The 25,458-nt window shown below is 43.9% G+C and overlaps 1 protein-coding gene across 1 annotated transcript in view; it reads right to left on the bottom strand.

The window, feature by feature from the left end:
- The window catches only part of EEPD1 (endonuclease/exonuclease/phosphatase family domain containing 1), a 112,336-nt gene that overhangs the window by 35,968 nt on the left and 50,910 nt on the right, over positions 1-25,458 (bottom strand). The window contains exon 3 of the mRNA XM_043589251.1: positions 6,751-6,802. Within this exon, the coding sequence (XP_043445186.1) occupies positions 6,751-6,802 (52 nt within the window). The remainder of the gene's footprint in view (positions 1-6,750; positions 6,803-25,458) is intronic.

Genomic DNA, 25,458 nt, shown 5'->3' with positions numbered 1-25,458 from the left:
AGTCCGCTAAAGCTAATGTCCAGATTAAAGGAGATCATGGGAGATAGGCAGTGGCTGGAAGGGAGCTCTGGAATGGAGTCCCATCCACTGGGGTCCACTCTTGGTTCTACAACACAACTGCCATGGGCCCTGGGCCAGGAGGACATTTCAGCTCCTTTGGTCTCCATGTCCTATCCACAAAATGGCAGGGTAAGATTCCATGGTTTGAACAGTCTCCCTCAGCCCTGGCATTCTGAGATGTTATATATGCCATTCGAATGCATTTATGAGTGCATTTGAAAGAAATGCATTTACGAGTGCATTCGAAAAAAATGCAAAGAGAACTCTACCCTCTTTGGTATGCAGTGCAACTTAGGCACAATGTTAAGTACTCAATTGTTGCACAAACTAAATTAAGTGGAAGTCCAAATCACAGTAAAAAAAAAAACCTCTAAATGCATGGAATGGCAGAGCTAGAACTTATGTATGTACCTGTGTGTGTGTTCAGAAAACACCAGCACCGGTTATAGATCTAAGCATTTAGCATCCTTAGGTCACAGACACACATTGATGTGACTGTTATTTATGTCCTTTTTCTTTCTGAGAATTCCCGGGAAGCTACTAACTTCCAATTCCAATGTCGCCCACTCCTAGGGTTCAACTGCAAAAGTCCCTGACCACCACATGCAAATATCAAGTTCAAGTTTTCTGCATTCAGGCTTGCTAGTGAAATGTATGTGCTTCATCTCGCATGTAAGGTACCAAAAGAGGTCCAGGGGATCATCCACAGCACCTGTAAGAAAACTAGACTCAGAGTCAGGCTGCAAAGCTGAAATTCTATGAAAAATATCCAGCAGCAGGCATTTTGTCCTGGTCATCTGGCAAACAGGGAGAGGGCAGGGGTGGGAACTCCTTTTTTTAACATCCTCTAATGCCATCAGCTCAATCTCAAGTTGGGCTTCTCCAAAAAGGAGGAGAAAGAGGTATCAGTGATGATGATGATGATCACGACGACGACACCAGGGATGACATCAGTAGCAGGGACAGCATTAGCTACCATTGCTCTGATGCTTATTCCCTACAAAAACTCTTTTAACTCATATACCATCTTGTTTAATTCTCATAAAAAAATCTCAGTGAGGTAGGTATTACTGTGATCTCCACTCACGTTAAAAAAGAAACCAAGTCTGATCAATAACTTGCCCAAGAGATCTCCTAGCTGGTAAATGTCAGAGCTGGATTCAACCCCAGTCTATGGACCCTCGGAACCAGGGTTCCAGGAGACACAGCACGGGACTCAGTCAGCTTGTGATTAATGGCTGAGTCATGGCCTGTAGAGGCTGGGGTAGGGATAACACGGGCAATGGTCATGAGCTGGGTGGCCTGAGCCTCACACAGGCAGCTTTTCAGGCAGACTTGGATCCTGGGTTGGGTCGGCCAGTGCTCTGCCCGCTGGCCCGTCCAGTAAGAGGGTGACTCCAGCTGGAGCAAACGGCCAAACTATTGTTTGCAACTTTGCAGGATGCTATTTGAAAGGGTCATTGAAAAATGATCTTACTAAATCAAGCTGTACCAATATTTTTATTTCCTTTCATGCAATGCCACATTGAAAGGCATTAGATGGGCCTGTTTATAGAGCCTGGGAAACAAATCTGTGTGCCTTAACTTCAGAAAAACAAAAGCATCTCACACTTAAAGCAAAGAGAACACAGAGAACGGGATGGTGTGCATCCTTCTCAGAGCAAGCCCTTGCTCTTGGCACCTGATAGATGCTTGATGACAAAGCCCATCTAAATCCAAAACATTTATCAGAGAAATGTCACATGTCCTGACATTTATGCAAATTAAATAATCTTCCCATGGTTCCAAGGTTTTTTAAGACAAAAAATTGGTAGAGAAACTTAGCTTATTAATTGTATGGCTTATAGATTTTTTTTAAGTTTATTTTTAAGTTTTAAATTTATTTATTTAATTTTGAGAGAGACAGAGACAGTGTGAGCAGGGGAGGGGCAGAGGGAGAGGGAGAGAGATCCCAAGCAGGCTCTGCACTGTCAGCACAGAGCCTGATACAGGGTTTGAACACATGAAACTGTGAGATCATGGCCTGAGCTGAAACCAAGAGTCAGACGCTTAACCAAGTGAGTCACCCAAGTGCCCCAATAGCTTATTTTCTACATAAATGACAAATGACTGTCACTTGTCCAGGAAATGGCTTAATGTAGTATCTTTAGAGAAGAGAAATTGAGAGACCTTATCCTACCCGGGGTCCCCAACCTCCACCCCAATCTACTACACTTAAGACAAATAATATTAGAAGAAGCAAAAACTAGAAGCCTACTGCTCTGTGTGCAAGGGTCACTGGGCATGAACTCACCATCGCTTCTCCCCAGAAAGTGTGTTTTAATGGTGAGTAGGGCACATGAAACATAGAGGCCCCGAAACCCACTAGGAAGTAGAGAAAATACTAGAAAACAGGGTATGAGAAAAAGAATTTCCCCTCTTCACAATGGGATCAGGGATCAACTGAGAAAATAAAACCCAAGAGTTTTAGGGTGGGAAGGAACCAGAGAGATCAGTTTTATGTAAAGAAAGGGGATCCAAAGAAGGTCCTCTGCCAGGTCCAACAGCCAAACAGGGGCGAGGCTGGGAGGCGACCTCAGCTCTCCCATAAGAGAGCCTCCCCTGAGCTGGCCCTGTGTGCTGCAGAAGCCAGGAAAGCCTTGGCACTTTTACGACAGACAGGCTTTCTACCTGAAACCAGGGGAAGTAGAAGCCAGGCAAATTTGAAGCTAAAATACAAAGACCATAATGCACTATTAGGGAGAAAAAGCACTAGAAATCTTACTGGCTAGGACACTCCAAAACACTGCTGCTTCTCTTCTGCCTTTTATATTATGTTTTACATAATATGATTATTTTACTGGTCATATTGAACCTGCAAGTACCTGTGAGGGAAATGACCCCTCAATAGCTTATATCTTACAAGAGAAAGGCATTCAGGTAACGGGTTCCCATTCTTGGGACTGTGCCTGGAGGTGACTAGTTCCACCATGGCGGGATCTCAGGAGTCCAGTAATCGCAAACCCCAAAAGCAGATTGCCATTGGAAGCCCAGCGGTGAAGATAGTCGAAGAGGTTTGAGGTTTGTAGGATGTGTCTCACTGAGGCCTTTCTGGCTCTACCTATTAAATTAAATAAGACAGGGTGCCTGGGTGGCTCAGTCGGTTAAGCATCTGACTTAAGCTCAGGTCATGATCCCACAATTCGTGGGCTCGAGCCCCACGTCGGGCTCTGTGCTGACAGCTCAGAGCCTGGAGCCTGCTTCCGATTCTGTGTCCCCTTCTCTCTCTACTCCTCCCCCGCTCACTCTCTCTCTCTCTCAAAAAATAAACACTTAAAAAATATAAATAAATAAATTAAGACTATTTTCTAAATGAAAGGAAGAAGCAGGAAAACTAAAGATAAAAACTGGGTTCTTACCAATAGAATGATGTTTAATTCTCTTTTGGTGTGAAAAGAAAAAACAGAGCTTAATTGGCCACAGAAGCAAAAGTCTGACACCGCAGAAGTTCTCTATTAAGATGGACTAGTCGATAGCAGAGATGGTGACAATGAATGATTCTCCTCAGGACAACTTCTTGGACTTCAGTGCGCACAACTCAATGGGTCTTGTTCGAATGCAGACTGATTCTGGGGGCGCCTGGGTGGCTCAGTGAAGTGTCTGACTCTTGATTTCAGCTCGGATCATGGTACCATAGCTGTGAGATCTAGCCCCATGTCGGGCTCCACACTGATAGCACAGAAACTGCTTGGGATTCTCTCTCTTCTCTCTCTGCCCCTCCCCCCTGTTCACACGCTCTCTCTCTCTCTTTCTCTCTCTCTCTCTCAAAAGAAATAAACACTAAAAAAAAAGAATGCAGACTGATTCCGGTGTCTGGGTAGAGACTGAGATTCTGCCTTTCTAATAAGCTTCAGACGCTGCTGATCTACAGATCACACTTGGGGTAGCAAAGCTCTCCCGCTTACTAAGAACTCTTCTTGGTGGTTCTTTAACTTATCCAGGTGGATGAGAATCCATATGTCACCTCTTTGGGAACGTACCTTATTCCAGCATATGAACTGGGCCAATCTTGCTGCAGAAGATGGTACCATGGCAGGTAATATACTATGTGTCACTCAAAGTGCCACTGACTACCAAGCTCGTGTCAACTGGCTGTTTCTGGACTTTCCTCAAAATGTTTCCTACTTGGGGGCACCTGGGTGGCTCAGTCAGTTAAGCGTCCCACTTTGGCTCAGATCACGATCTCATAGTTCGTGGGCTCGAGCCCTGCGTTGGGCTCTGTGCTGACAGCTCAGAGCCCGGAGCCTGCTTCAGATTCTGTCTCCTTCTCTCTGCCCTCCTCGGCTGGCACTCTGGCTCTCTCTCTCTCAAAAATAAATAAACTTACAATGTTTCTTTCCTACTTGTCTGGCACATAGAAAGCTCAACAGAGGCCCGTAGTATAAATGAATGAATGAACGAATGAACAAAGGAAAGACGGAAGGAAGAAGGACACTAAGTGAACTTGGCTCCCACCCTGCCTCTGTGCATATTTGGACCATCTTGTAAATCTTTCCACTTGTCATGTATGGAGATAGGGTAACAATTCAAAACCATCATCAGCCTTGGTGAGAAACGGGAAGGAGGAGGAGATGGGGAAATAATGCGTGTAGCCAGTAACTTATGGGGATCACTGAGCCCCGGGCACAGAGTTAAGTCCTTCACATTGACGTAACTTCATCTTTTCAAAACCTCTGTGAACTGGGGATTATAAAGATTTCCACGTTATAGACTGAGAAACTGAAGCACAAGAGGGTTACTAACCCAAGACACCCCAGTGAGGAAGGAGGAGGCAGGCTCTGGGCCCAGGCTGCTTGAGCTGCACATTATACACCCCTCTTCACAGCAGCCTCAACACTTAACCCTCAGGGCAGCACTGCTACCCCCCACAGCAAGCCCTGACCCCCTTCTCTGCTATATTCCACAAGCAGTTAGCACCCCAAATTGGCTTGCCCGTGCGGCTTCTCCAAACTGAATATTAACACAGCATTAAAGACCTAATCGTTGCCTGTGTTTTTATTATACTGATACACCTTAGCACACAGACTCCACATGTTTATGAGCTTTGTCGGATGGTTTCTGCAGTTTCCCTAACTGAAGAGTAAAACAAACAAACACACAAACAAAAAACTGTAGAGAATACTGAGAAGAAAAACTGTTTTTGGAGAGCGCACTTTTACAAGGTTTCAAGAACATACAAAGAATCTTCATATACTCCTTCACCCGGAAGGGCCACCCGCCTGCACTCCGCCCCATTTGCTTTATCATTTATGCTTGCTCTTTCTCCCTCTGGCTCACATATGCACACATAGATCTCCACTATTTTGTTCTGAATCATTGGAGAATAAGTTATAAACAGCACACCCCTTGATTCCGAAATACCCCAGTGTATAATTCCTAAGAATAAGTCCATTCTCTTACACGTACTAGTCATCGACTCCGGGAAAAGTTCACGTTGATCTAATACTTTAATCTACAATCCACATCCAACATTGTCATTTGGCCCAAGGATGCCTTTTCGAGCTGGACCTCATACGTTTTAATGGCTGGATGTCTATTAAGAATTAATACAAGTAATTAAGAATTAATATGAGTCGAGTGCTTTGGCATTTAGAAAGCCCTTCCACAACACCAACTCATTTGGTTCTCATGGTGCCTCTCTGAGGTCAGGCAGGCAGCATTATCCCTGTGATGAAAATGAGGCTGAAGGAATGTTACATTCAGAGCCAGAGCTCAGCATCCCCTCCCCTCACATCACTGCTTGGTGCTTAAACACTTTGTTTTCATGCCAACCAGCAGACTGACCGCCAATCCAAACATTTAAAATTCTATAAATACAATAATATTGCTTCACTGTTTATATCTCTAACCACTTTCTTTTATGTTAACATTATAGATTCTAATTACTGCACATAGCTACATACTGAGGAAGAGTCTGAGGTGCCCCAGGAGAGCCGCTTGGTATGAGTTGGGAGGCCCATGGGCTGGCCCTTGGCCTTGCCCAATCTGTTTTCCAGAGCCTGCACCACCATGTGCATAGAACTTGAACTCATAACTGGCAAAGGATCCCCAGATGTGTGCTTGGCTTGATCACAGAAAGCTGAGACACTGGATATCTCTTCCATAACACAGTGAAACCGAAGTTTCAGGTGCGGAGGGAATTTGCTAATCTTCACAAACAGCCTAGAAAGATCAAACTCGTGAACTTGCCTGCCGAACAGAAGCACTGATTTCAGAAATGGAACCAAGAGGTTCAAATCTTTACTCTGCCACTTAGCTAATTTTCCTTGGGCAAGTTACCTAACTTCGCTGGGCCTCCATTCTACCGTCCGTAAGCCCAGATGGCAACAGCCACAAGCAGAAATGATGTGCGGCGGCCAGCATGGAGTCTGGCCCATTGCACGGTGTTAAGAGGAACAGAAAGCCTACATGGCGAGTCCCTGCTGTCACACAACCCTGAAGGAGCCTTGCAAGGCTGAGTTTGTAACAGGATGTGAGCAATGTGGGGAGTTTGGTGAAAATTCTGCATGGTTCTCTCACTGTTAAGAACACAAACTAACAGAGCCACTCTGCAGTAAGTGCTGTCTCTGGCGACAGGAAGCTGAATTTTTCCTGCGTGTGGCACTCCGCTCTAAGTTTGTGAACGTGGGGTAGAAAGAACAAAGTATTTACCTTTTCCAGGGCCTCTCTGTCAAGTAGTTCCTGCACAGCTAGAAGCTTGATGCTGTAAGAAAAAATGGAAACCACACTTGAGAACAAATCATTTCACGTCACCAAGCATCAGCCAAGTCCCGAGAACAAAAGTTTGACGTGTCAGCCTGCATTTCTGCTTAGTCCCATCTAAAATCAACCTCTGCTTTGAACTGAAATAACCAATTCAGAACTATTAAAAATATTTCTAAATTGTACAGCTGATTTCATCATATGATCCAGAAATTTCACTTCTGGGCACATACCCAAAAGAGTTGAAAATAGGAACTGGAACAGATACTTGCACACCCATGTTCATAGATGCATTAGTCACAACAGCCAAAAGGTAGAAACAACTGAAATGTCCATCAATGGATGCATGGATAAACAAATATGGTGTATACATGCAATAGGATTATTTCTTTTTAATGTTTATTCTATTTTTAAGAGCAAATGTGAGCAGGGGAGGGGCAGAAAGATCCGAAGTAGGCTCTGAGCTGACAGTGAGCCTGATGTGGGGCTCAAACTCATGAACTTTGAGATCATGACCTAAGCCGAAGTCAGACGCTCAACTGACTGAGTCACCCAGGTGACCCTGCATGCAATGGAATTATTATTCAGCCTTAAAAAGAAAGAAATTCTGGCCCATGCTATAATATAGAGGAACCTTGAAGACATTATGCTGAATGAAAAGCCAGACACAGAAGGACAAGTATTGTTATGATTCCACTTATATCAGATACCTAGAGTAGTCAAATTCAAAGAGACAGAAAGTAGAATGGTGGTTACCAGGGACGGGGGAGGAGAGAAAGGGGGGCTGTTGTTTAGTGGGTATAGGGTTTCAGTCGGGGATGACCAAAAAGTTCTGAAGATCGATGGCGGTGATGGCTGCACATTGATATAGATGTACTAAGATGCATGCCTATACATGGTTAAATTAATAAATTTTATGTTATGTACATTTCACCAGAAAAATTCTAAAAATCATGACAGCGGCTTCATGTAAGGAATATGAACAAATTCAGAGGAATATAAAGAAGAAAACAGTTGCCCATGTTTAAAATTAGTCTTCCCTCGATGTCCTTTTGATGATAACAAGCCAACAGCTAAATTCGCTGCTTATAAACATGGATGGCTCAGCTGCTCATCTGTTTACCACACAGTGATCAAGCCCTACAATATGTGGGTGGCCGAGGGTACCCAGGACTGGGACATGGTCCCAGCCCGGGAGGAGCTCACAGCCTCTTGGAGGCCACAGTCAGACCACAGTCAGAATACAATGTGCAGGGTACCAAGTAGACAGGCCAAGATGCAGAGAGAAGCCTGGCCCTGGCAGAGAACAAGGAAGGCTTCCTGGAGGAGGGTCTGGCTAGCCTTGACCTGGGAGAAAGGCGACCCACAGAGGGACAGCAGAGGCAAAGGCACCAAGCCTAGAGTAGGGGTGTGGAGTGTACACAACCTGCCCGTTTCCAGTTTAGGGGCCAGAGCTGTAGCCAGCAACTCAGATGAGAGAATTCAGAAGTGGATGCAGGATTTACAGGGAAGATATCTTTCCCTCATGGCATGCTGCTTTTGACATGTCTGTGGACACATGGAAGGACTCATCAGTACATGGACTCATCAGTACATGGAAGGAAGCATGAGAGCTCACTGAGATTGTTCAGGGAGTGGGCCAGCTTCCGATGGTACATGACGCTCCCTCCCCACTGAGCTCATCTGTTTATGGCCACTGGCCACTGTGTTCTCTACCTCCAGCTAACCTGCATGGGTTTTCCGGAGTAGAAATGTCCCCACTGCCCACCTGTACCAGGAGCCTCCCTCCAAGGGGGTCATGCTCATGTTAAGATTCACCTTAATTTACAGAATTCTTTTTTTTTAATTTTTTTTAACATTTATTCATTTTTGAGAGACAGAGAAATAGAGAGTGCAAGTGGGGGATGGGGCAGAGAGCGAGGGAGACACAGAACCTGAAGCAGGCTCCAGGCTCTGAGCTGTCAGCATAGAGGCCTGATGCGGGGCTCAAACCCAGGAACTGTGAGATCATGACCTGAGCTGAAGTCGGATGCTTAACTGACTGAGCCACCCAGGCGCCCCCAGAATTCTTCACAGTATCTCCATATGACTAAGCAAGCACATCCAACCAAATGCAATGGTTTACATAAAAGCAACTCCAAGAAGCACAATAAAAGTTTTAAAGCTTATAAGACACTATGACCACTGCTAACAATTTAGCAAATATAGGAGCTCAGAGGACTCTGGGCATTCCCTCTGCTCCAACCACACTGACTCTCCTTCATCTCTTGGACATTAGTTTTGTTGTTTGTCTGGCTTGGGTCTTGCGCAAGATCTTTCCAACACTGACGCTGGTATATTGTGTCATTCCGGGCCAGATGTGAAGGCCATGTCCTCTAAGCAGCATTCTCTGGACACCGAGGTCAAGCAGTGTCCCTGATGATCACATTTTATTTTCTTCAGTACACTTGCTGATCTCTTAAAGCATTTATTTCTTGGGGTGCTCTTGCTTGTCTCTTTCCAAGCAGCATGGAAGCTCCTGGCACCTGGGTGCTCGAGGGTTTTTTCACTATACATTTGCAATGTCTATCACTGGCACGTGGAAAGCACTCAAGGAACATTCACTGACCGACTAGCAGGGCCCAGTCGATATTACAGCTGACCCATTCCAGCTTGGATCTACTGGCCAGGCCTTAGTTTCTCCCTCTGAAACAGAATGCCTCAAACAAGAATACTATGTGTGTTTTCCCTTGGTGACAGGCACAACATTCCTGTGCAAATGCCTGCCATTAATGGGACGTGCCTGGTGGCCGGTCAAAGTCACTGGCTACTCCTCAGCACATTCTGATTCCCAACACATGAATCTCAATTCCAGGCCACCAATTTGGATGGCGACTTACATGCTGGGTTAGGGATTTCCAGTTGCAGCTCAAGTTTCAGAAGCTTAAATTGCTTCTGAAATAAGCACTGGAAAATATTTCTACCAGAGGAAATTTTTCAGTGGTCTCTTGTTCCTGCCCTTATCCCTGGCTATGAAGTCTGACTCCAGATCAGATATCAGACATCCACCGAGTAGAGGAAAGGTTTAAACACTGTTAAGATCTTCAGCTCTCTTTTCCTCTCTGCTTGCAAAGATACTGCCCTCAAGCAACTGTAGAACATGAGCTGAAAATCAACAGTTTCAGGCTCTACAGGAAAATGAAATTAAAACAGGGGCGCCTGGGTAGCTCAGTCAGTTGAGTGTCCAACTCTTGATTTCAGCTCAGGTCATAATCCCAGGGTCATGGGATCAAGTCCTGCATTGGGCTCTGCAATGAGTGTGGAGCCTGCTTAAGTTTCTCTCTCTCTCCCTCTGCCCCTCCCCCGCCACTCTCGCTCAAAAAAAAAAAAAAAATCAATGGATTCTCATTTAAGTCAAAGCCTGAAGGATTCCTGTTCTCATTGCCTTCCTTTGCTCTTGAATGGGGGTGGCAAATATGTGGCATGACTATCGCCCCTCCCCAACCCTCTCCACCTCTTTCCATAAACCCTGCCCCATTTAACTTAGACACAGGTTCAGGATCCTTCTCAACACTCCAGTGAGGCACAACCAATCTACTCAGGTTGGCACATGAGATTACACTGATTTAACATCTACTCTAAAACTAATACCAAAGGGTATTAACATATGGACGGGTCAGAAAAAAAACAGGGGCATCCCCACACTACTAAAATGCAGCACCGTGAGATGAGATTGCTTTACGGGCAGGGGGAGAAAAGATGGAGAGAAGGTGAAAGGACACTCAAATCCATACGGCTTGAGTTTCAAAATGGAAAGAACACATGCTAGTAAGTGAATGCTACAGCGGCTTGTAACATGGGATTTCTTCAGGGAGCTGTGGGGCTTTTTTCCTCCTTAGAGCTGTAGTCTTTAAGAGTATATGAGATGCTTCCTGTTATATAACTATTCCTAATGTTTTTTCTTACTTTATTGGAAACTCTCCAAGTTTGGGGTATTTATTTCAGTATTTATGGTATCAGATTCTTCTAACACATCAGATAGTCCCTGGGATGAAATGTCACTCATACCAAGGAGCAACAAACCCTTTTACCAAATCCTCCAACTGGCATTTCTTAGCCTCATCTCTCAGTCTGTTTTTTTTTTTTTTAATTTTTCTTAATGTTTATTTATTTGGAAGGGGCAGAGAGAGGGAGACACAGAATCAGAAGCAGGCTCCAAGCTCCGAGCTGTCAGCACAGAGCCTGACACTGGGCTCTAACCCACGAATCCCAAGATCATGACCTGAGCTGAAGTCAGATGCTTAACCGACTGAGCCACCCAGGTGCCCCTCTCAGTCTGTTTTATTCCTCCCTCCCTCTCTCCCTTCTTCCTCCTCTCCCTCCTTCTATCCTTTTGCTACTTCCATGAATGTATATTGAATACCTCCTATATTTCAGAAACTGCCAGGCACCACGGTGACAGAGATGAACACATACTGTCTCTGCCCTCAAAGAGGCTAGGATTCTGCTTGGGCATGTGCTGGGGAGATGTGTCCCTGAGACTCTCCTGCTTCTGTGGACCGGCAGAGCTGGACTAAAGAGGACATATCTGTTGGGCTGCCTGGGGCTTGGCCAGCATCCTCTGAAAACAGCAGGGCTCCCATCAGATGGAATGACATACAATTTCTTTTTCTGCACTCCACTAAGAACAGAGGTAAATAACAAATGCAGCTGGCAGTGGCGATTTACGTAGAAAAATGACAACTTTATGGACAAGTTCTGAGGTCTAAATGGATGACACTTAGACCTAGAATGCATGCAATTAATGTTTGTTTAACTAAGCTACGAGGAGTAAGGTAATTGAGGGCAAGGTCTTATTCAGCTGGATAGAGCCTGGTACAGTGCGGTCTATCAAGGAACTAGAGGTGGCAATGGGGAAAGTGCCAGGTGACACCAAAAGCAGGGAAGAAAAGCAGTAAAGTTGAAGAGACAGAAGCTGGAGGGCACCTCTGCAGTCTCGGGTGGCTTAGGACTGCGGAATGAACCTTGATGGCCCCGAAAAGGCAGATAAGAGGCAGATAAGATAAAAGACAGATAGCTCTATGGGTGCTATAAAAACACTTAAAGGACAGCTCCCAACTATGCAGAAACTCATGTAGCCAGAACAGATTATAGCCTGAAGGGGCATCAGAATCAAGAATTCACTCCAGCTCCCTTTCTCTGAGGATTTTGGCACGGAGTTTCCACTGCATTTGTGAAGTGACACATGATAGTGCACGAAACACAGCAGCATTCGATAAATGCATAAAGGATGGATATATAATATGGTGGAGCCATCCACCCACCACATGGATAAAATATTTAAGGGTTATGTATTATGCACCAGGCACTATGGGCGCTGGGGATTCCGTGATGAGCAAGCACAGCATCTGCCTTCAAACTCCTGAGTGTAATGGAGGAACCAGGTATGTACATCAGCCACAAGACGAGCACTCTCAAGGATGCCATAAGGCCCTTTGGAAGGGCATTACACAAAGCTGGCAGGTCCCTGGGAAGTGACTTCTAGACCAATGCCTACAGGCTTGCAAGGCTGAGAGGTCGAGTGGGAGGAAAAGCATGAGCCAAGGAACCGGGGGACAGAGTGAACATGGCCCACCACCACCCCAAGACTGAACACAGACCAGGGAACACAGGGGCAGGGGAGGGTGGGATAGATGCTGAAAGATGATTCTGCAGAAACAAGTGAGGCCAAGCCTGCTTAGAGGGTTTGTTAAGCCACATTAAGGAGTTTGGACTGCACCTTTTTTTTTTTTTTTTTTTTTTTTTTAGTTTGAGAGAGAGAGAGAGAGAGACAGAGCGCAAGCAGAGGAGGGGCAGAGGGAGAGAGAGAATTCCAAGCAGGCTCCATGCTCAGTGCAGAGCCTGACTTGGGCCTCAATCCCACCACTGTGAGATCACCACCTGAGCCAATATCAAGAGTCAATTGCTTAACTGACTGAGCCAACCAGGTGCCCCTGGGATGAGCTAGGGCAGTGGTGTTGTAGAGGGCCCAAGACACTCAAGATGCCCAATAAAGGTATAAAAATGGCTCTGGTGTGAATGACTTGGGATCGGGTCAGGTCAGGGTGGGGACAAGAGTGGAGGCAGTGAGACCTGAGCTCTGCACCCGGCATACCAGCCCAAATTGTCTCTGGGACAGGGAGCCAGACAAGTGAAGGAGGGGTTTCCGCTTGCGTCTTCAGCATCTGAATCTCCGTGACAGCAGAAAGGACACTGCAGGCAGCCTTCCAGCAAGGGACAGGGGTCCGAAGAGCAGAATCGGGAGAGGAGGTGGAGTCGCAGCCAGTGGCCACAGGTAATGACGACTCACTATCCACATGTCCCCCCACAGGGCATGGGAGCCACTTAGGAACAGAAACTATGTCAACCCAGTTGTCTGAATGCTTCTTCTTTTTCTTTGAAGGAAGGCTCCACACTAACTTCCCCTGAACAAAGTAAGGGAGAGCTCTCTCTTGGTCATCAAATTTTAGAAGGGGCCATGGATGTTAGATGCAGACTTGTTTTCCCTGATGCTTTATTTTCTCCCACCATTAGCTCAGGGCTGGGCAAACACAGCAGACATCCGCCTCTGGATATTAGTGACAACAGGCCGCAGGGAGAAGGCAGGCTCTCAGGGAAGGCACTGCTTTTCTCAGATATGTCCTCTTCAGCATCTCCTCCAGTCGCCGCCAAGCACCTGCTCGCCATCTCATCCTTCCTTTCCAAAGCCAGGCACTGAACTAGAACATCAGCACCAGATCAATCTATGTGGTATTTAGCTTGGGTAGCTGTTCTTGGCAGGTCTGAAAAAAGTGGTCTGCCAAACGGTGGGCAGGAAACTTCTCTGATGACAGTCTCATGGTTTCTGTGCTATTTAGGTTTTCAACTGCTTGAATCAATTACAGTAATTTCTATTTCTTACAAACTTCTTAGCATATTGACCAAACCATTCAGATTTTCAGATTTTGAGCACAGAATGGTACTAACCATCACTCTTAACTTAAAAACAACCTCTGCTTCTGTGCTTATGTCCTCTTCCTGGTTCTTTAATGCATGTAAATATTTTTTCTCATTTAAAAAATTAGATTTGTGAGAAATCAGTCTACTTTGTTGGTCTTCTGGAAAAAATACCTCCAGGATTCATCAATCCTACCTTTTTTTTTCCTAATTAAGTAGGTCAACATTTACCTTCATTAATTCCTTTCTCCAAATGTCTACTGTTTTCTTTTGTTTCTCTATTTACCTTCTTGAGTGGGGTATTCATATTTATATGTCTTATATAAAAGCCATGAATTTTTCTCTATGTAAATATTCGTCTTTGTTTCAAATTTCATTATGTACCTTCCTTGTTACCTTCCACCAAATCTACAGTTGCAATTTGGGTCTCTTATTGGAGCCCACGGTTCTTTGGATTGTATTTTTCTATCTCTAAGTAATTGGGATTCAAATTTTATCATTTTGTATTTTCTATAATTCTACTGCACTGAAGTTAAAGGAAGCACCCTGTACATTTTCTGCTTTTTAAAATCTCTTGATAATTTTTGCAGGGTCTATTTTATGATCCTTTTCTACTTCCTAGGTTTGAGTAGTTCTAGAACTTTTTTTTTTTTTTTTTTTTTTGGATCTCCCAGTGTGTACCTTTAAGTTTTCATATTAGTGTGGGGGAATAGGGAAGGGCTCTGCAGTCAGTCTCCCTGGTGTACAAGCTTAAGGAACTTTAAGAATAGTAAGTGGGAGGCAGGGAAGGGACCTGGCATCCACCCCTGTGACCTTGACCAGAGATGACACAGGAGAAGTATTTAGCACACTGCTTAGCTCAGGGTAAACTACCATCAGTGGTGGATATTGGTACTAATATTGTTCAGAGCCTTTCTTTAGCTATTAATACTCCTCTAAAGATCAGAATAAAGAAAGAAACAGCTTTTTTGTGCTACCAACCCATTTCCAGACAAGCGCAACAAACCTTTATCTCCTGCTCTCCTTTTGATGTCATTTAACAATAGGCTACAGTTTACTTCTCAGGCAAGGTCACTTTGTCATTGTTCCATTCTATAGCTCTTCTTAAGGACAATTTCTGACACTCATATTTGCTTGATAACCAGACTTAAAATAATAATTTAAATTGCTCTCTACGTCTACTGATTCCTGGGCTTGTGCTACCTCTTCCTGAGCAGTATTTTGTTTTATTTCCCGAACTTCTACAACATATCTTTAAAGTAAATTTTAAAGTAGGAGCCCCTGGGTGGCTCAGTCAATTGAGCGTTTGGCTCTTGATTTAGGCTCAGGTCATGATCGCAGGGTTGTGGGATCAAGCCCACGTTGGGCTCTGTACTGAGCATGCAGCCTGCTTTGGACGCGCGTGCTCTCTCTCTCTCTCTCTCTCCTTCTCTCTCTCTCTCTCCCTCTGCCCCTCTCTCCCACTCATGCTCTTCTCTTTCTAAAATAAAAAATAAATTTAAAAAAATAATAAAGGAACATGTTTATATGTTTTCCAAGCCCCTGCATGTCCGAGAATGTCTTTCTGATCAGCTTCATACAGAAAAGACAACTCAGCTGAGTGTGAAATTGTTGGGTTACAACATAACTACCCAAACTGCATAGATGGTTTGCAAACTTACTTGATAATCAGAAGAACTTTTAATGTGTCCTATTTACAGAACCCACCTGGGGAGGAGTGATAGAGGGGCTGGGAAAATACCTGAATTCAAAACAAGACAAAACAAAACTCTCAGTGTTCTAATCTTCCAACAGCTTCCATAGACATAGATTCTCTATTACAAAGAACAAGCCTAAAGTCAACCTGATTTTTGTTACCCTTTTCCCTGTTTGGATTCTTGTTAACTTCCCCATCCCCCTTCATCCTTGTTATTCCCTGTGTTTCCTAGGCTATGCCCAGATGGGGGCCTCTTTTCCATGACAATGTTCAGAATGTGGTGAGCCAGCGCCTAATTCTCACACCCAGTCTCTACGTAGCTCTGGGAGGTAGCTGATGCCAGATCACTGATCTCTGTAATCACCAGCACCAACAATCTGAATATGAGCTATCGGTTTGGTTTTCTACATCTATAACCTTGTCTCTTCTTTTTCTTTTTCTTTCTTGTATTTTCCAGAATGATTTCTCAAAGTTCCCCCCCCCCCCCAACTCACATCACTGATTTGATTTCCCATAGCACTTGTATTAGTTTTCTGGGGCTGCTCTAACAAATTGTCACAAAGTTAGTGACTTAACACCACACACATTTCTTCTCTCACCGTTCTGGAGGCCAGAAATCTCAAATCAGTATTACTAAACAGAAATCAAGGGGTCAGAGCAGCCCCAATCCCTCTGGAGGCTCTAGAGGGGCATGTATTCTTTGCCTCTTCCAGCTTCCGATGGTTGCCAGCGTCCGTGATGTGTCTCCATCTCCATGACCACAATGCCTTCTCTTCTATCAAATGTCCCCCTGCTTGTCTCTTAAGGACATTTGTGACTGCACTTAGGACAATTCAGTGTAATCTCCCCATCTTTCAAGATCCTTAACTTAATCACATCTGGAAAGTCTTTTATTGCCCCATAAGGTAATAACATTTACAGGTTCCAGGAATTAGGATATGGATATCTTTTGGGGGTCATTATGCAGCCTACCACACATTAATACTCTTTATACTCCTGTTGTTGGATTTTGTTTCCTCAAAACCCTTTCCTTATTTACTCCATTACTTTTTAAAACTTTATTTCTGTTGCCCTTTCCCATCAACACATACTTTCCTTATGTTTTTCTGCCCCTGTTCGAGAGAGGCCATGTCTTTTTGGAGTATGCTAAGGATGCCACACATTTCCCCAAAACTGTACTTTGTGGCCTGCTATAGATGATTTTCTGGGTCTTCCGAAGCTGCTGTCTTTATTATGTTCTGCCGGACTTCTCCACAAAGTCCTTTTTTGTCTTATTCATCCATAAATAAGGAGAAATTTGTCCTGACCGGTGATTGATTTTCAACAGACATTATGAGCAGACTGACAATGGTTCTGTTTTCTGCCCCTCTGTGTAAAGGATGAATCTCTTCCTCAGACCTGCTATGGAAGGGGACTGGCTGAGGGCATAGCTCCCAGCCAGCTCAGAACCTTCACTCTAGTGAGGTTCACCTCCTCCTCTGAGACTCTCAATCAATCCAAGATCGGAAGCATCCTATCTGCCAGCATGTGCAGCTGTCAGGGCACCTTGCCTGTAGCACTTTGCTTTTGGGGAGTAGATTTACTAGAATGCACTGAATTCATGCCAGTTTCCCCCTATTTCCCATCTGGTCATAGTCTGATGTTTTCTTTCTCTACTTGGCAATGGGGGAAAAAAACCCAAAGAGATGGCTCTACAAGGGCCCACATACGAGGCCAGTAACTGAGGATGGCAAAGAAAGGCTAACCAGTTGGAATTTGCTTTGAGTGCATGAGTCAGAAACTAACGATGAAAAGGGTATAAATTACTTTCTCACTTTTTTTCAGGCGGGGTCGGGGGGTGGTGAGGAGGGGTCTCCTCTTGGTGACCCTTTGTGTCATAAGCAATGTCCCAGAAAGGCTCCCTGAGACCAGCACTGTCTGCCTCATCACTGTCATTGGTTGAGGCCTCCAAGATTCTGCCATTTGTCAGTCCTTCTCAGTTTTTGCTGGCCTGCGAGTTTTTGTTATTTTTCTGTGTCATAATGGCTATCTCAGCCAAACCTTCCAGAGATGGGTCTCTGAAGGGCAGAATAATGTCTAGTCTCTTGTTTTTAGCAATTGGCTTGCTCAGTAAATGGAAAGACTGGCTCTTCCTCAAAGTGCAGGGTTCTTCATGCCCCACGTGGGGAAAAATATTCAAAAGACACCCATCTCCCTCAGTCAGATCTGGCTCTTCAGGGCTCCCAGAGCTTCAGGCTTCAGGGCTTCTGAGCACCTGGCAGGGTGCCCACAGGGTAGAATCAGGATAGTACCTTCCAGAAATCTCTTCAAGCACAAACCAGTGGGATGGCCAGAAGTGAGGAAGCCTGATTTTAACTGAAAACAGCTGAAGATGATCAGACCCAAGACTGGACAAGCTAACAGTGGAAGTGAGGTTGGCTCCCAACTGGAGACTGGGAATCACTTTTCCATACCTGCGCTTTTTTCTCAGCAGCAAACTGCCTACTTAATGCCACTTTTTAAAAGGTTGAAACATTTAACCTACCTAAGGTCTGAAGCCCCACAGGAGAGCACATTAGAAAGTTAATAGCATGGTTTCACGGCACGAGAAAAAGCTACAGTAGACTGGGCAATTTTATTCATGGGGAATTTGGAAGAAAAGACACAGGAACAGACTGAAATGTTGACAGAATCAATGAAGGGGTGTCGTTAATGGAATGTCTTCCAGACGTCAGGTATGGCACTAAGCCTTTACCACGTTATTTTCCTTAGACCTCAAAGTTTCCTTAGACCTCAAAGCTATGGTAGCCATAGCTGTGACAAACTGCAGACTCCAAAGCTAAAGAGTATTCAGGGATTGACTTGGCTTGTAATGCTACAATATTATTTTTTTTACTCCTGGCTTTGGGATGTTTTACCCTCAACTGAAGACTCAGGGATTTCAACTCCTATTTTATAGCTTTAGAGAGATTCGGTGTCTTGTGAAAAATCCACACGAGGGCAGGGAATTGCACCCAGGTCTGTATGATTTAAAAGTGCTCTCCACTTTTTATTCATTCGACAAATGTTTACTGAGCACCTACTGTGTGCCAGGCACGTTTCTGGGCAGCAGAGATAGAGCAATGATCAAAACAAAATCTTTATTCTCATGATGCTTCCATCTACTGAGGGGTAAGGAGTGGTGGTCTGCTGGCATATGTTTAGCCCCCGGCCCTAGGGGAGTGGGGCCTGGGGAGCCATAGCATTTGCCAATTTCCATGGTGTAAATACTACCATCAGAGCCCATTTCAGGCCACCAACTTGACATGACTAAACACAGAGACGGGAAGGGCACACCATCTCACACCAGCTCCGGCACATCATTGGTGAGGAGGGATCGGCAACAAATCAGTATTTCTATTATATTTATGATAGATTGAATATGTAATAAATTACGTAATTATGTAATGTGCCTAGTGGTGATGAGTTTATAAAAATTAAAGGGGGATAAAGGAGTAGCAAGTGGCCAGTGTGCTGTGAGGAAATCAGGAACACTTATCTCATGAGATGACCTGGATCAGACACTGGATTTTTTTCTCATCTGTAAAATCGGGATAATGATTCTAACTAGTTAATGGGGTCATCACAAGGATTCAGTGAAATGGCAGCGATTGTAAAATGTTGCCTTCTAGTATATAATAGGTACTCGATAAATGAAAGCTATTAATATTGATCTGAACTGAGATGGAGATGACCTAGTACACAATTCTCATCTTCCTTAGAACTAATACATATCTAAAGCTTTCATTTCATTCCTAAAAACCAAACTGGTATTTTAGCCACTTAAACAAGTTCTAAATGATTGAGCAACAACCTGGAAATGTTCCCATAAAGATGGAGTTGCTAAATTCGGGTTTAATAATGCGAGGCCCTTTAACACTGCCATTGCAGTTTCCCTATTATTATTGAACAATTTGATTAAATTCTTTAATAGCACTATAATTCCAGATCAATCCAGGCCACTCTCCCTCAAAGAAGTACAAAGGACGCCATAACTCTTCTTGAGCTGAGTAGACCACAGAGTTTTGTTCTCCTTCATCCTCTAAACCGAAAACAAAAAGACACACAGATAATAAGTAAAACATATACTATAGAATTGGCTCTTAAACTTGCTCAAAGCCCTAACAGTCACACAGGATGCAAGTCTCTTGACAAAAGGGTAAAGACTAGAACCCACCCCCCTGCAAAGATAAAATTGTATACAAATGTTGAAAAGAAATTAAATGTTAAGTTATTTTAAATTGAAGAGTGAAACTTTTCCCTCAAACTGAGAAAAATTATCAACTACTTTTATTATTTCTTTAAGAACTGAGGTACAGTAATAGGTTCATTATCAGGACAGAGGATTAAAGGAGAAAGGAAAAAACTTTCTTCTTAGCCTGCCATCTGTCGTGCACAGAGCCAGGTGCCCCACAAACACCCCCAGTTTGTCTGCCCATCGCAAAGACCTGGCGTCATAAGCTCTGCTTTAGAGCTCTGCTGGAGCGAAGCCATCATTCAAACCCAGGGCTCGGGGCCCTGACTGGTACCTCTTGATTTCATTCCAAATTCCCACACTGGTGTCACATCCAACTGGTTAATGATGGAGCCTTAGAACTTGGATGAGGTTCTTGTTGGGTCATTCTTACCCCACGTGGTTACGATAATGCAGGCCCAGATGTCCCTAAACCAAGGGAGCTCTCAAATTGGTACTGTTCCTTCTCTAATTCAAATGACCTGGGGATTTCTTGGAACTCATACCTTCCTCCTTAATTTATTTCAATACACTTCTGCCCAAGAAGGAGCCATCTGACCAAGACCATTCAGAAAATGCTGCAGATATCATTTGAAGAGGTTTTCCTTCAGAAAGAAGTACTTTTCACCACACTCCTCTCCAGTTGCTTTTCCTAAATCCTCTTTGGTTGCTCCTTGGCTTTCATTGGGGGAAGGTAAAAGCAGTAATCAGATAAAATGAGTTTCCTGCAGTCTTCCCCTAGCAGCTCCTTCAGAAGCATGTGGGATATACTTTGAAGGGTGATCTTGTCTTCCCTTTCCATTCACAAAGCTTCCTTCCAACATTTAAATTTTTTTTAATGTTTTATTTTTGAGAGACAGAGAGACAGACAGACAGAGTGTGAGTGGAGGAGGAACAGAGAGAGAGGGAGACACAGAATCTGAACAATGCAGGCTCCAGTCTCTGAGCTGACAGCAGAGTCTGACACAGGGCTCAAACCCACGAACTGCGAGATCATGACCTAAGCCAAAGTCAGATGCTTAACCAACTGAGCCACCCAGGGGCCCCATAATCTTTTTTGCATTATATGTATTTCCTTATATGAATCAAATCCTGTGAGGATGGAAGTAAGCAACACACACACACACACACACACACACACACACACACTTTTCTTTTTCTTTTTCTTTTTCTTTTCCTTTTCTTTTTTTTTTTTTTATGAGTACTGGCCAGCTATCATGTCAATAATGATAGGTTTGGGGGTTTTTTTTGGTCCCCACCCTTCTTGTATTTTGGGATTCACGGGGGATTCCTTGTTACCTAGTTTTTTCTGTAAATGCCCACAAGTTTAGGTTTTGCCAACTAGTTGCTCTTTTTGCTCCTATATTTTCATTATGAAAATTTTCGAACCTTCAGGAATATTCAGAGAACTCTACAGCAAACACCTATCACCCACATTTTATAATTGTTAGCATTTTCACTCTATTCGCTTTATCACACATCTGTCCTTCCAACCATCCACCCACCCACCTTTTATTATTATTTTTTTAACACATTTCAAAGTAAGCTACCACCCCGTGATTTGTCTGGTATTTCACACAAAGGCTGGCTTCAAAGTAATTCCTCTCATTTTCAACTGAACCACTCCCTGCGGACTCCTAGAGCCCAGTGTGAAAGCCCACCCTTGGACTCTACTGAAGATCCCTTGGTATGAAGGCCTGCTCTCCAGGCCTTTCTCAAGGCTCCCTGGGAAGCTTTCATTAACCAAAGGCCCTCTCACCCTGGGCTAAATCACCACTCTCCCCGCCCACCCCAGCTTCAACTCCTCCACCTTTTAATGTTTCCATCAAGCCACCATGAAATGAATATTTCTAAAGCTCAACTTCACATTTGATCACATATTTTCAGCCAGGAAAAGAGTGCTATCTTCACACAGTACTCAGTATAAATGATTCCTCTTGGTGCACTTCAAAACCAAAGGACACGGGCTTTTCTCATGGCCGTGTCAGCCCACTGACAATGTCTTAGAAACCACCAGAGTGGTATGCTCAAGGAGGCTTATTTGCTGCTGTTTTCAACTATGCACTGGCATCGTCATAAGAACTTAGTTACTGGGAAAAAGAAAGAGTGCTTAACTGAATGTTCAAGAGAAAAAAAATTCCCCTTTCAAGAACATACTAGAAATTAGAAAATCATCTAACACAATGCAGGGTCTGTGATTCCAACTTAAGGCTCCAGCCAAAATTTTTCATCTGGCTTCAGTGTTAACCTTTCACCTCTTAGCAAGGCTCCTCTTCCTTTTAGGCCAGACAAAATTCACCCCTGGGTTTTGTCAGAAGCAATGGCCTCATTAATCAGCTTAAAAAGCAAACAGTCATCCCTCCTTGTAATGCAAACCAGCCAGTAAGATTCTTTGAGCAGGGAGTTGTTTAAAGCAGCAATTAAGAGGGCATATTTCACAGGAATCTGTTATTTTATGTTTTTAAAGAAGTCATTTACAAAGCACATATTTATTGAAAAAATTTAGAAAAATACAAAAAGAGAGAGAGAAAAGAAACAATAACCATAATCCTACTACCTAGGAATTACCATTAATTTCTTCATGTATATCCATTTAGACTTGAACAAAATGAATATATACATTTTGTGAAATTGGGACTATATTGTCCATGCTGTTTCTATTATTTTTAAATTACCATTACACTATAAATTATTGTCATTATTATGAATTGCCATGATTTCATGTCATTAAGTATTATTTGATGTAATTTTAATGGAGACATATAAAGAGATATAAATATATATATGCTATACTTAATAATTTTTGTTGGACATAAAAGCTGTCACAGTGAGAATAGCTTGGCCTACAGTGTGCCACTTTGGCATGTGGATTGTTTTGAGCTAAAGGCTATCAAGAGTCAGCAGATGCAAGAAAAACTTTTACCTTTCCCTTAACTACCAAAAAGAATTTAGATATGGAGGCTGGTCCAGAAAGAGAGTTATTATCGCAGATAACTTTTCATGTGAATGACCCATCTGTAGGGCAGAGCGAACAGCTAATTATCAAACACCTGTTTTTGTCCTGCATCCTTCGGTCTGTGAATCACCCTCCTCCCCTTTGAAGCCCCAGGTCCCTAGCCCATTCCTTAGCTCAGGATGGCATATAAGCCTCAATTGCCAGACTTGCCCTTGGGTCTCGTATTTTTATGGGGCTCTCATTGGTGTGAAATTAAAATGTTGTTTTTCTCCTATTAATCTATTTTATGTCAACTTAATTATTAGATCAGCTGAAGAACCTAGAAGGGTAGAATAAACTTTTTTCCACCCCAGCAGCTGTTTCAATTTTTTTCACTATTCTAATTATCACTTGGTGAACAATTCTGAACATACTACTTTCTGCATAACTTTAGCTGTTTCAAACAATAAATTTCCAGGAGGTCAAGGGCTATGTGTATTTTTAAGATTTTAAATAACTTTTGCAAAATTGCTTGGCAGATTTAGACTTCTACTAGCAGTTTTATGACCCACTCCCTTACCCTGTATAATTTATGTAAAAACTCCCTAATCCAATAGATGGAAAAGCTGTTATTAAGCTGTTTAAATTTACATTTATTTGACTATCAGAGAAACTGAACATTTTAATTTTCTTTCATCAGAGCCAGTGAGTGATGGCGAGGGAGGGGGGCAGTCCCAAGGAAATATCTTCCAGCACCTGTGAGTCACATTGGAAGGCCCGGTATAGGGATGGGGGGTGGGGCTCAGCAGCCCTGTGCAGGGTAATCAAGGAACAACCAAACCTCTAGACCCTAGTGGAAGTTCTGAAGCCATTTCTCTCCTTCCTCTCCTTTATTAATTGGATCTATTTCTCTGGAGACACTAGGACAGGAATATACAGGGATTTTAAATTCCCCAAAATTCTTGGTAAATAACTACTATCAATATTTTGCCCAAAAAAAGTTTTGCATAGGGGCATAACAGCTGGAAGAAGTATGATGAAAGCCTACTTACTGGAGAAAGAGTATAAAAAGTGTATTTGGAAACATTTACTTGTTGGCTCAAAATCATACGGGTAAACCAGAACCAGAACTGAGGGCTCCCATCTTCCCCATGGTTTTGGAGGCAGCAGAAGAGGTAGCTATACAAGTGTGCAAAATGCAAAAAATTTAGTTAGATTGGACATAGGTCTGCAGTCTGCGGGGAAGCCACCAGTTTTCCAGAAGGGGAGAGGGTGCTCCTGAGGGGCATCACACGTACTTGCCTGCTCTGGCCTCCCACCCGGGAATAACCCCAACATCAGGGAACGGAGCCAGTCATGGCTCCCCAGGATCTAACCACAACACTGCACTCAACAGGGCAGAACAAACTGGAACACAAATCCCAGGCTCCCCAAATGTCACATCTACAACCCTTCAAAAGTTGAGTATCACAATGCAGGGACAAATGGCACTTACTCTTTGCTGAGAGCCTTGGTTCCCTGTAAAACTTCAACCTCTGGTTTCTAGAGTCAGCTTCAGATGTGCGGGGATCTGGCTGGTCTCTGGATATCTGTCCCTATGAATTATGAAGGGGAGAAAACCCCCTCTATCTCTCTAGCAATTAATGTTTGCTGCTGGGTGTCCGTTCTACGAACTGCAGCTAAAAAGTTAAGTCCCTTAAAAGTAACAGCAGCAGCCACCACTGCTGAACTTTTGTCTCCCAGGAATCCCAAGATGCACTAGGAGCTTGGTGTCCCAGCAGGGTGCCGAGTCACAGTGAGGACAGCGGCTGGTGGGCTGCGACTGGTTTTTGTTAAACAACAGCATCTCACCCGGTATCTTCAAAGCAATAGGTCCCAGACACCACCGCTATGAATTCCAGCTGCTGAGTGTGAAACCTTATCCTCCAGCCTGCAATTCAAGCCCCTCCAGTTCTTAACTGTCTTTAATTTAAAATGCTGAATTCAGGGAGACCGAGAGGTCCCCTCCCCTGCCCTCTCTCTTCCCCTCACCCCTTACTAGCTGGCTCAGAGCCTCCTGTGTGGTGGAGTCAGGCCCAGAAAGCTGCCTGAGATCCCTGCAGAAACTGCTGGATAACTCGGACTTTATCAGCCCAGTTCTCAGGGAATTCCAAAGTAGGTTTTAAGTTGACAACTTCAAAATCTCTTCCAGGGAGCAGGCAGGAAGAAAACAGACATCCCTGCTCTTGGAGGCTCCTGCATAAATGTCAGTGGAGTGAGTTAATTTCCAAGAAGCGCTGGCTTGTGTTTTGCAGTTAGCACACTTGTTCTTGAGCTGTAGTGTTAAAACAGACTGGGACCCCAGCCTGGAGTTTTCCATTTAAGTAGGTCTGAGAGGGAGCCTGAGAATTTGCATTTCCAACAAGTTCCCAGGAGAGGCAGGTGCTGCCAGACTGGGAACCTTACTTTAAGAAGCACTGAATCAGAACATGATATCTGACGAGGAATGCCACTTAGGTGAGGACTTCAACTTTACATGGCAGATATCTGAGGTTTCCTTAACTGGACTCGGCGAGTAGGGCTCTCCGGGGAGACTCTTGGGTGGCTTGGTGGGGATGCAAAATAGGACTATCACTTTGTTTCTCAAGTCGGATATCTGTTTTCTGTGGACACTCAGTTTGAAAAACCAAAGCCCAGCTGACCTTGAGCCATGATGCCCATTTACTGCATGGCCTCCTCTTTCTTATGGTTCATTCCATCTTCTTTCCTATCCTTGCCAGTCTGAAGAGCTCCTAGGCCACTTTTCCAAAACCAATTCACTCACCTGTGCTCTTAAAAGAC

This window comes from Prionailurus bengalensis, chromosome A2 (genome assembly GCF_016509475.1).
Source record: "Prionailurus bengalensis isolate Pbe53 chromosome A2, Fcat_Pben_1.1_paternal_pri, whole genome shotgun sequence".
Taxonomy (NCBI): Eukaryota; Metazoa; Chordata; class Mammalia; order Carnivora; family Felidae; genus Prionailurus; species Prionailurus bengalensis.
This window is presented reverse-complemented; position numbering and strand designations above follow the sequence as displayed.